The 12,935-nt window shown below is 28.1% G+C and overlaps 2 protein-coding genes across 2 annotated transcripts; one reads left to right on the top strand and one right to left on the bottom strand.

Annotated features, from left to right (window-relative positions):
* Window positions 1-1,672: 1,672 nt before the first annotated feature.
* LOC130674479 (uncharacterized) lies at window positions 1,673-5,701 on the bottom strand. The gene is made up of 3 exons (XM_057479825.1): window positions 5,525-5,701; window positions 5,371-5,454; window positions 1,673-1,951 (listed from the first exon to the last, which is right to left on the bottom strand). The coding sequence occupies exons 1-3, from the start codon at window positions 5,555-5,557 to the stop codon at window positions 1,733-1,735; spliced, it is 336 nt and encodes a 111-aa protein (XP_057335808.1). The 5' UTR covers window positions 5,558-5,701; the 3' UTR covers window positions 1,673-1,732.
* Window positions 5,702-8,914: 3,213 nt separating this feature from the next.
* LOC130678198 (uncharacterized) lies at window positions 8,915-12,185 on the top strand. The gene is made up of 3 exons (XM_057485271.1): window positions 8,915-9,214; window positions 10,106-10,592; window positions 11,812-12,185. The coding sequence occupies exons 1-3, from the start codon at window positions 9,101-9,103 to the stop codon at window positions 12,183-12,185; spliced, it is 975 nt and encodes a 324-aa protein (XP_057341254.1). The 5' UTR covers window positions 8,915-9,100.
* Window positions 12,186-12,935: the final 750 nt, after the last annotated feature.

Raw genomic sequence — 12,935 nt, 5'->3', positions numbered from 1 at the left:
GCTCTAGAAGACAGTCCATTTTGGAATTAATCCATGGAGCGCATTAAAAATTATCTAAAAAAAACATTTTTGAAAAAATTTTATTTTTAGAATATCTCTGAACGAGCCCTACCGATCAAGCTCAATTTTCTCACGGCTTCAAGATATTGACAATCCGCGTCGAATGAGACCTCAAAGTTCAAAATCGGTTCATCCGTTCAAAAGATACAGGTATTTACTAGAGTGTCTCAAAAAATCGACTTTTTTTTCCTTTCTTGAAGAACATTGAAAAATCGACAGAGTATCTCTAGACAAAGACCCTGTTAAAATATGAGGCCTTAATATTAATATTTAAAGGTGGCGATTCACGATTTTCTATTTTCCATTTAAATAACATGGGAAAAAAAATATTTTAATTTTGGAATTTTATACCTCGGCGATGGCTTATTGAACAGATATGTTCAGGATATATTTTTGTAGGGAATTGAACGCTCTACAAAAAAAGTCTCTTATCATTTTTTGATAAATCCATCTGTTCAAAAGTTATTGGAGCTCGAAGTCAAGTTAGAGTAAATTTCGAGATCTTTTTACTTTTCCGGCGAAACTATCGGACTTATCATAAAATTTCATGAAATCTTTTTTGTAGACAATTTCATTTCCTACAAATTATCATTGATAAATTTTTTTCGAATTCTGCATTTTTTTCTAGTTGTTTTCATTTTAATGCCAAGCTCGTAAAATCGATCAGAACACTACTTTTTCAGGAGCTTGGCATTAAAATGGAAATAACTAGGAAAAAATGCAGAATTCGAAAAAAATTTATCAATGATAATTTGTAGGAAATGAAATTGTCTACAAAAAAGATTTCATGAAATTTTATGATAAGTCCGATAGTTTCGCCGGAAAAATAAAAAGATCTCGAAATTTACTCTAACTTGACTTCGAGCTCCAATAACTTTTGAACAGATGGATTTATCAAAAAATGATAAGAGACTTTTTTTGTAGAGCGTTCAATTCCCTACAAAAATATATCCTGAACATATCTGTTCAATAAGCCATCGCCGAGGTATAAAATTCCAAAATTAAAATATTTTTTTTCCCATGTTATTTAAATGGAAAATAGATAATCGTGAATCGCCACCTTTAAATATTAATATTAAGGCCTCATATTTTAACAGGGTCTTTGTCTAGAGATACTCTGTCAATTTTTCAATGTTCTTCAAGAAAGAAAAAAAAAGTCGATTTTTTGAGACACTCTAGTATTTACATACGTACACTCGGACATCATCTTGAAATTAGTCAGAATAGCTTCCTAGGACCTCGAAACGTCGACATCTGATGGAAATTCGATTTTCGTAAATCGGACCAAAACCAATAACTTCACGAATTTTTGAAAATTTACAATTTTCTTAGCGGGAAGTTAAAAAAAAAAATTAAATGATTAAAAAATTTGTATTTTATGTGTTCGATAAGAAAAGGTATTTAGTTAAAAAAAAATATATAAACAATTTACGCCCTTATGACGCCGATGCGATACAACAGTAAAGATTAAATATTAAATTCCTAATAAATAGAGAAGGCTAAATGTTTGGTCGTGGTTCATTAATACTAATTAACAATATAAGGTTAAATTAATTAAACTAACTAAGTTTATAAATAATCTATAGCATTCGTTGAGTAGGAATACCATAAGTTTGATTTATACATATATTTTGGCACATAGATTCCAGGTGTGATATTCGTAGTCTTGAAATTACTTCAATTTGTTTGATTCGTCTTGGGCTGTAGATAATTCAGATCCAATTATTTTGTCGCGTAACACAAAATATTGTTTTTGTACTTGGGATACTTTTGATTTCAGTGAGTCTGTAAGTTGCTTTTGAATTTGTTGTACTTCTAAAATTTCTTTACGCAGAGATTGATATTCTTCAGTTACCTCCGCAACCGATTTTATTAATTTTAGCACCGATTCCTGTTAACAAAAATTATCTTTATCATTTTATTTTATTTTTATCATTATTAAAAAATTTTCAATGACTTTTAATTGATGATACTAAAATTACCCGACATGTGAGGAGTTGAGTTTCAAAAGGGTATCTGTGATAAATTATCGATTTTTTTTTTTTTTTAGAATCTGGTAGAAAACCTCAGGTTCTGGTGATATTTTTTATCAAATTTAATTAATTACAATTTTTTTCGGTATAAAAAAAATAATAAAATTTACGTTTCGGATCAAAAGGAGATCTTTTTGTAAATTTTGATAAATAATTCATAATTTATTATTATTAGTAAATTATACAAATTAGGGTGATTCAAAAAACAAACAAATTTTTTTTTTTCTTCCAAACAGGTTCAAAAGTTTCGTTTAGATAAAAAAAGACGCCTGTGAAAATTAGAGCTCTTAATATTAATATTAACATTGTCCGCATTGCACTTTTCTATTTCCCATAAGAATAACATGGGAAAAATTTTTTTTATGTCTTCTGATTTTTATAAGTAGCTAACGATGCGTCATAGGAATAATTGACAGGCACATTTTTGTAGGGAATTGAATGCTCTACAAAAAAGGATTCCTATCATTTTTTGCGGAATCTATTTGTTCAAAAGTTATTTGAGGTTGAAGTCGAATTCATATTAAATTTTGAGTTTTTCTTACTTTTCCGGCGAAACTATCAGACCTATTACAAAATATCATCAGACCTTTTTTGTAGACAATTTTATTCCCTAGAAGTTATACCCATAAAGTTTTTTCGACTTCCGCATTGTTTTCTAGTTATTTTTATTTTAATGTCAAGCTCTTAAAATCGATCAGAAGACTATTTTTTTTATGAGCATGACATTAAAATGAAAATAACTAGAAAATAATGCGGAATTCGAAAAAATTTTATGGGTATAACTTCTAGGGAATAAAATTGTCTACAAAAAAGGTCTGATGATATTTTGTAATAGGTCTGATAGTTTCGCCGGAAAAGTAAGAAAAACTCAAAATTTAATATGAATTCGACTTCAACCTCAAATAACTTTTGAACAAATAGATTCCGCAAAAAATGATAAGAATCCTTTTTTGTAGAGCATTCAATTCCCTACAAAAATGTGCCTGTCAATTATTCCTATGACGCATCGTTAGCTACTTATAAAAATCAGAAGACATAAAAAAAATTTTTCCCATGTTATTCTTATGGAAAATAGAAAAGTGCAATGCGGACAATGTTAATATTAATATTAAGAGCTCTAATTTTCACAGGCGTCTTTTTTTATCTAAACGAAACTTTTGAACCTGTTTGGAAGAAAAGAAAAAAATTTGTTTGTTTTTTGAATCACCCTAATACAAATGTTATTTATGTGTTTTTATTTTAATTTAGAATTATTTATTTTTTGTTTTATATTTTGTTAATAAAAATATTTGTTAATAATTGTTTAAGAATTATAAATAATTGTTTCTAATTTAATAAAATTTAATAAAAAAATATTATTAGATAATTATTTTGTCAAATACGTCTGAAACATTTTTTTAGTACTTGAAATCAAAAGGGCACTTTTTCGAATTTCAAATATTAAATACACTGGTAATTTTAGTTTTTTTCATGAGAATTAAATCAGAGCTGTATCACCCCGAGTATTATGCAAAGGAATAAAATAAAATTGATAAAAAATATTATAGCTTAAAGTAAACAGTTTTTTATTTATATTTTAAAACCTAAAAAATAAAAAGATACCCTTTTGATAATCAGCTCCTCATGTAAGCTATATTATTAAGAGAATAAGTAAAATTTTGTTCCCGCCATATCTATATGATAGAATTAGTTAATGTTATTGAAATTGGTATCATTAGATAGGTCTTGACTTGAATTTGTGCCTTTTCATACTTTAAACTCTTTTTAATTGCCAAGTATTCAGATAAATAGATTTATCTATATCATTCGAATTACATTTAAATTACGCGGGAAAAAAGATGATCGTATTTATTTTCTTTAAATAAATTAATACTTTAATTATTCTGCCACTAAATATGACTGAATGTCACTGAATATATATCTATATTATTTATATCGCGTTACTTATTTCAAAATGACAGATTTTTCTACTTCCTTTTGGTTTTAGGAAACTTCTCAAAGCCAAAAAAGTCTGCATAGAAAAAAAAAGGATTCATTGACACAAAAAATCTTTACTCGCCTAAAGAAAATTTTGACTTACCCCAATAAATTTTTTGCATTGTGAATTGAAAAGAAAAATTTATTTAGAACTAGAAAAAATTACTCGGTGCAAGGAATTATTTCTTGACCAAAAAAATCTTTTCTCGCCCCAAGACAATTTTTGTATTTAATTGATAATGCATAAAATTTCGTGGTGCAAATTAAAATTTTGTTGCGGCAAGAAATACTTTTTTTCTGCGTATTTTATAAATTTAGTAGTGATATTAGAGCAGTCACGTGTGACTGCAGGTTGCTCGTTTTTACAATTTTGTTTAATTTTTATCATCATTAAAAAATTTTAAATTACTTTTAATTGATGATACTAAAGTTACCCGACATGTAATTATTTTTTTTAACGATAAATTATAAAAAAAAAAGTGCATTACTCCCAACATGTCAAAGTCAAGCGATTTTGCAGACTTCAATTACCTCTGTTACATTTATTTTGTTTTTGTAAGGTAATACCTGTACACTATTATCAATGATAATAAAGTTAGCAGACATTTAAAAATTTTTAGATTTTTTTTAACAAAAAAATGAATATTAAAAAAAATATTTTGAAAAACTGCACGTATAGTTTATGAAATTTCCGACATGTGCATTTTTTTAGAAATTTTTTTTTTTCACTATTTGTCTGTTAAAAAAAATATTTTTAAATTTCAAATGTCTGCTAACTTTACTATCATCTATTATCAACATAAATGCTCTTATTATCATATTCGATGTGTTTAAAATCCATATATTTTGTTTCATATTAAAAACAATCTAATTTTAAAAAATTGCTCGTTGACTTCCGGATGTCTGTACATGTGGATGTGCCACGATGATGTCCGAAAAACTTAACGTATCAGGACCATTCCTTTTTTATTACCTTCAGAATTACACCGGATTATTTGTGATACTGAAGCTAGCAGACGTCTAATAATTTTTGGATTTTTTTTTAGACGATAAGCCATAAAAAAAAAATATTTGAAAAAATTGCACCTGTAGTTTTTTAAATTTTCTACATGTGCATTTTTTTAGTTTTTTTTTTTTTTTTTGTAATTGATTTAAAAAAAAAAAATTCAAAAATTTTTAAATGTCTGCTAACTTCAGGATCATGATTATTTGCTATTTAAAATGACAGTTTAATTTGGTGTCGTTTAATTATAATTATAATTAATGAAAAATATTTAAAAATACTGGTCAGTATACAGACCTGGTTGTCGGCCAGAGGAAATTCATTTTCAAAAGTCTCAATTTTCCATGTAATTGATGCTATTTTACCATTAGCTTGATTGATCTGTTTTCGTATTTAAATATTTTAAGTTGTTTATAAATAAAAGTGAGGTTATAAATTAAGAAAAACTTACGCTCTGCTCGAGGTCTGTTACCGCGGACTCCATTTTTATTTTTCGTGTAGCGAAAATTAATTTTTTATAAATATTTATGACGTGAGATAAATGTTTTGATATTTTTATTGACAACTAATTCTGAAAATGTCAAAGTTTAAGCTGGAGGCGTTTACTTTTTACAGATGATCACTGGCATTATCGATGATACTGACTGCCGGTGTTGCTATCGAACCGTCAGTCGATACAAAGGAATCGATTTTGCGATCCGACCGCCTCCTTTAGCAAAAATTTCAACGCCGAATACGGCAACGCGCAGTAGCGCCTTGGCGCGAAATTTCAAAATTCAAATTTAATTATTTCATTAAAAATTAATTGCGTTAAGGCCATTCTCAGACTGTGCCCCCCACTTTTTAAAAATTTTCAATATTTTTCAACTGTCATACGCGTGTCAAATTTTTATCAATTAATTAAAAAATAATTAAAGCATTAATTAAAAAAAGGACAACGTACTCGTAATTTCGCCGATATATAGATTTTAAAAAAAATTATTCACACTTGATATCAGTTAGGAGTTAAACAAAATTCGTTAAATAAATTTCAGTAAAATCGTCATGTCAATTTTATAATTCGAATTTTTAAATTTTGGCGGCTAAAATTTATTCAAAAAATTTCGTTTATCTCCCAATTGATATCAATCGTAAGTAATTTTTTTTTAATTTTATATCTCAACAAAATTACGACTACGTTGTCCTTTTTTCAGTTAAGGTTTTAATTTTTTTTTAATTAATTAATAAAATTTTAATACGATTATGACAGTTGAAAGTCATTGCATATTTTTAAAAAGTGGGGGGCACTGTTTGAAAATGCCCTTAATAATTATATTAATTAGGGTGCATTCCCGAGCATTTCCTGCAACCTTAGAATGTCAAATTTTTAAACTCCTGGTAGTTCATCATCATCACTAACCAGCCCTTCAGGTTACGGAAGAGGTCTGAGTACATCCAGTGAATCATCAACGTCATCAAGGCCATAGTCAGGAGCAAGGAGAACTGGCATCCATCGAACTAAAAGCAAATACATGTAATACTATTGATCGTCACACATTTCAATTTGAGTTTACTTTATACATATTGCGTTGAGAAAATTTTTAAATATAAAATTTATGTAATATTCAACACTGGATACAAAGTAATCGAACAATAATAGTAAAATTAGCAAATTTTCTACGGAAATGGGCCTTCAAAGTTGCAGCACCAGCCCAAATAGCGTGGAAGGGTATTTTGCTATCGCTGATTCTTGTCCCTAAAAGGGTCAAATTAATTAAAACAAAATTAATAACTATATATGAATCGTTTATTTGAGAAACCTCATAAGTCGATCAAGAAAACAAAATTTTTCAGGAAACACAAAAAAATTTTTTTTGGAAAAACTTGACATTAAAATAATAATTAAATAATTGAATACAATACTGTTAGCGTCTCTGAAAAAGATTCCAATAAGAAAAATTTAATTTTTTAACTGAAACTACTTAAAAAAATTATTTAAAGTTGATTGACTTATGGGGTTTCTCAACCAAACGGATAAAAAAGTTATAAAATAATTGTTTTTTTAAATGTTTTCACTCAAATCATTTATTACACTGATAAAATGAAGTATTAAATATGTATTTGAACTCTGAAACTCAAAAATTACAAAAAATTATAATTAATTTAAAAATTTTAATTAGTCATATAACAGTTAACAATAAAACAATATTTGAAATCAATTTCCCAAAAAAAGCGCGAATTTTAAATAAAAAAAAAAAAATTATTTCTGTAAAACTAAAACTGCATATGTTTATTTGAGTCATTGACTTATGAGGTTTCTTAATTAAATGAAATTGCTGTCACCCCGTTAACTTTTTTTTAAACGCTGATTTGATGCTTATTTTGATTGATTTCTACGGAGGGACATCCAAAGAACCCAAAAATGCAAAAAACCCAATTTCGTAAAAAACATGACTTATGGGGTTTCTCAAATAAACGATTAATATTTAAGATTAACCAAATAAGTGAATGCAGACCCTATACTAACAAATAGCTTAGGGACCAACAATTTGTACAAACTTGCAAATACAAATTTAAATAGGTCTATTGTGTCAATATTTCTACTCCTAAAATCAAATCATTTTTGGCTATCGACATGTAAAATCACCCAAAAAGGCCTTCAGTTGGCTCGCGTATCGCCGAATCCTCAAAATTAGGATATTTCCCTGTATTGTTGAATAAAAAAATAACTTACAAAGTTATTAGAATATAAAAAAATTTAATTATCAATTCTTTATATTATTATTTTCATTATTGTCATGCATTTTTTCGTCGCAATTCATGATTGTAAGGTTCGTCTACTGCATGTGCAAGTAAACGGAAGTAAATTTAGCTTCGAAATATCCTTAGGTTATGAAAAACAAGATGAAGTCATTGTATCTACGATAAACTTTTTTTCAACGAATAGACTTAAGTAGATTTTTAGGCGTTAAAAAAATATTTATAATTTTTTACGAGTTATAAAATGCAGTATCAGTCTCTGTATCGATCAATACTGTTAGTAGTAATTATTGGCTCGAAGGCCATAGTCAGAAGCTAGAAGAACTGGCGATCCGCAGAATTAAAAGCAAATGCATGTAATACTATTGATTGTCACACGTTTCAGTTTGAGTTTACTTTTCAACTATTGCGCTAAGTAAATTTTCAATATAAAATTTATCTAATATTTAATGCAGGTTCTATAGTATTCGAATGATAATAGTCAATTCGGCCATTTTTCTACGGAAATTGGCTTTTAAAGTTGCCGCGCAAACCCGAGAGAGTATATTGCTATTGCTGGTTCTTGTTTCTAATGGTCCAATTAGTTAAAAAAAAATTAATAAAAATATATTTAACAATAAACACAATAATTAAATTCAGACCCAACTAACAAATGGTTTGGAGGGACCAACATTTTATACCAATTTAAGAAGAAATGTAAATAGGTCTATTATGGCAATTCATTATTTTTAAAGTTGTATCATTTTTCACTTTTATAAATATACATTTTTTCAGAATTGTATTTTTCATAAATCAATACTATTCCAAACAATTATGAAACTTCCAGTCTGCAATTATAAACAAGAAGAAACGGCAATGTGGCAAACTAAAGCCAAATGGCCACTAGAATTGATCGAACAATATGCGCACGCTCTTCATTTTTCACCACGTAAGCTTATGGTAGCCAATAGCTTTGTTCTCCAATCCCTTCTTCTTGAATAATATCTTTACAGAAATGGGACAGTATGCAAATATAGTTTCTGCGCAGGTCGAAATTTCGGCAATATATATAGTCCTCGACGGGAAGAAATTGTTAATTCGAAAAATACTCTGCAGCATAGTTATCATTATTAAATAAAATAATTAATTATTAATTGTTCGCACAAAGTGATCAGACGGCTGTCTCAAAAGTATCGGCTAATTTATTTATTTAGATATTATAAAATTAAAACAATTTTATTATTTTGAATTCCATTTCGAGTCAACTCAATAATTTATTTGCTGTAGAAATTCAATAAAAATAATCACAATGCTGTTGATAAAGAATATTATTTTGAGTGCATTGTTCGCTAGTGTTTCGTGCTACGAATTAAAATACTTCAATTTATCACCAACGAATCCTCCAATCACACACACAAATATGGTAATTAAATTCAGATTGATTTATATAGGGGAGGGTGGGGCAGAGCGGCCCTCCTAAACCAATTATTACTTTTTGTGGCTTTCAATCATAATTTCCCGTTACTTTTGTCCTATTTTGAACAAATTTATGAACATTTTGCGAAAATTCTGAAAAAAAAAAAATTTTTCGTGGGGCAGAGCGGTCCCCCTCCAAAAAATGATAAAAAATTTTTTTTTTTTCGTTTTTTTTTTTTTTTTAAATTGTTTTCATCATTAAGAATGTATTTCTTTCTCTTGACAACTATTTTTGGTTTTATATTACTCGAAAAAAATTTTGTAAGGTGTAATAAATCGTTCACTCTCGATTACCTTAATTACTAATTGTTATTTAATAAAAAAAAAAAAATAATTCTATAGTTTTACTTTATTTCAAAAATTTATCAACTAAAAAAAAAAATTTTATTTTTAAAAATTTTTAGTGACCAAATTTGCCTCTTACATCGAGAAACGGCCGAAAAATATGAAAAATTAATTTTTTCGGAAGTTTCGGCTGGTCCATTTTGCCCCAGGTGTTATGCGTAGGGCTAGAAATGTGGAATTATAATAATTTTTTTTTAATTTGACGATAAAAATATGAAAAAATCACTTTTTCGAAATTTTGGGCTTTTTCATTTTGCCCCAAATGTCATGCGCAGGGGTAAAAATGCGCAATCATATCGGATTTATAGTAATTAGTCGAAAAAAAAAAAAATTTTTTTTGATCAAAACTTCAGGGGGGCCGCTCTGCCCCACCCTCCCCTTCATTGGTATTAATTTTTCTATTACCATTACTGAAGTTTCTTTTCTCTTCAAGTTATTTCTATATTGTTTAATTATAATAATTATAATAAACTTTTCGTTTGTTTTCCAACAGACTCAACTTTTCGAACTTTGTTTCGCAAATACATCAAATCCAATAGTCATAACTGAGAACTTGGTAGAGACGTTTCTCAAAAATTTGCCGATTACAATAAAGGCGCCTGTCGTTATCATCAACGAAAATTTCATTGCCAAAAACATTCAGCTGTACTATCCAACTTACCCGATGTATATTTTATCGGTGTCGAGTGGTAAGGAGATGCTCCAACTCTTATTGAGACTGATTTATTCACCGTCATGGAGTTTGAAATCCCTATTTTTTGTGATCTTCGAAACCGAAAACTCTTGCGAGCGTTCATTGGAAATTTTCACCGTACTGTGGCAGGTTGGATTGTTATCAAGTATCATGGTCTGTTCCAGGACCGGTAATGAAACCAGCCTGTATACTTATAATCCATTCACAAATCGAGCACCCAATCCTTGGGTCAAAAGTAATATAAATTACCTACCATTTACCTTTTACAATCAATCTTTTACGAACGGTAAATATTATTTCTTATTAAGATTACACAGAAAAAAAGAATTTCTGCACTGATAGAAAATTTATATTGAATCAAGAAATATTTTCTTGAGCCAAGAATTTATTTCTGAAGAAAACCAAATGTCTTGATTCAAGAAATTCTTGTCTTGATTTAGATTTTCTTGGCTCTATAGATTTTGTATCTTCGATGGATAACTCTCGTGTCTTGATCCGAAACTATATTATGTTCAATCGATACTATCGAATTCTTCAAGCAATACCACTTGTCTTCAACTAAAAATGTCGTATTATTATTTTAAGAACTTTAAATTTTTGGTTCAAGTAATAATTCCTTGATAGAAGATGTTTTTAAAGTAATGAAAAAAAAAATTTTTTTTAAAATAAATTTCTACTTTAACATATCTGAAGTAAATGAATGTAGTCCTAAAAAATCACTTTAAAACTTTTTATTTTTAAAATAAAAAAAAAAGTTTCTTTTCAAGCTGAGTAAATTGATATCTTGATTTAAAAACCGCGCCATTCTCGAAACGAGTCGGTAATGTCTTAAACCTAGATTTTGCCTATCTTAATCCAAGAGCAAGAAATTCTTGAACGAAATATGTCAGAATTTTGTTTCAAAACAAAAAAGGCTTCATCGAAAAATCAAATTCTCAAACAAAGAATTTTTTTTCTCTATCCGAGAATTTCAATTTTTTGGTTCAAGGACTTATTTCTTGAATTAAAACAATTAAAAATTTTGAAACAAGAACCACATTTTGAAGAAAAAATTTTTCTTAAATCAAGTTTTTCTATCAGTGTGGGCGCAAGAATTTTTTTATATTTTAAATTGAACACAAAAATTTTCTTGGGACGAGAAAAAATTTACTGACTCAAAAAATTTTTTCTTGGCCTGAGAAAATTCATTCTCGCCATGAGAAAATTTCTGTTTTCAATTCATTATGCAAAAAATTTCTTGGGCTGGGAAAAAATTTTCTTGGGGCGAGTAAAAATTTTTTGTGTCAAGAAATCCTTTTTTTCTGTGTATTACTACCATAATATTCCTGGTGGATCTGAATACGGTATTTTACGGTAAAGTGAAGTATCGTAACGTGGTTATGGCAAAAATGCCGTAAACTACCGTAAAATGCGGCAGAGTGCGGTAATTTATAGTAAATACCGTGATTCAGATCCGCTAGAGTTATAATAGCACACGAACATTTTTTTTTTCTTTTTTTTTTCAGATCATAAAATATGTGAGTCTCTGTTTTTCGATAAAACTCAAATGCTTGATGGCTATCCCGTTAAAGTGGCCACTACGGATAAAGCAACAGCATTCTATTTCAATTTTATATTTAGTTTGATAAACATGACTCAACAAGCGACTTACTTTGGAGACGATGTTACTTCAATGTATGCTTCATTATTAAATGGAAATAACGATTTCACTACTGTGTACAATCGGTATTATAGCGAACATATAGCTATTTGCACAGTGCCATCCCATACGAAAATATTTATAACCGAAAATGTAGTCAAATATGTATCCATGATTATAACTTGGATATATCCTAGATTATATGACATTTTGCCGCAAGATTATAACCGTGAGATATAATTTAGAATTATAATCGAGATTACAATAATCATATTCTAATTTCAAAATTGTAATTTAAATTATAATTTTTCAAATATAATTTTAAATTATAATCCAAATTATAAACCATAGATTATAACTCTAAATTATAATTTAAATTCTAAATTTTCAAATACAATTTTAACGTCTAATCGAGGTATAAATATATAATTATATATAACTTTATTAAGTTACATATACAATAACAGCCATGAAAAAAATAAAAAAAAAAATCTCGCCGAGTCATGGGCTCGAACCCAAACTCTTCTGATTCGAAGTCGGATATATTAACAACTGTGCTGAATGAACCACTTAAAAGTAGAAGTTAATTGTATTTATTTGGATACAAATCAACTTTAGAAAATTGAAGACATCAATAAATGATTGATTCTATTATTTGTATTGTATTCAATTATGTTATTGTTTATAGGGTAAAGAGACCAATAGTGGTATACCCACTAATAGCGGGGCAATAATTCCTTCTTTTGGCAAATTAAAAAAAAAATGAGAAGTTAAAATCTTTTAAACTTCACTAAAACTTTTTTAATTTTATATCTGAGTTTTTTATAACATAATTAATCGTTGGAACTTCAAAATTTTTTAGCTGTCATCCCGCTTTGGGTTTTGTTAGTCTATTTCCAAGAATTAAAAAAAAAGTTTTTCTTTATAACATTTATGAATGCGGTAATAAATCAATAGTATATTACACACCTAGGGAAGTAAAGTAAGAAA

This window comes from Microplitis mediator, chromosome 1 (genome assembly GCF_029852145.1).
Source record: "Microplitis mediator isolate UGA2020A chromosome 1, iyMicMedi2.1, whole genome shotgun sequence".
In the NCBI taxonomy this organism is placed as follows: domain Eukaryota; kingdom Metazoa; phylum Arthropoda; class Insecta; order Hymenoptera; family Braconidae; genus Microplitis; species Microplitis mediator.
The sequence above is the reverse complement of the archived record's forward strand: the minus strand, read 5'-3'. Positions and strand labels throughout refer to the sequence as shown.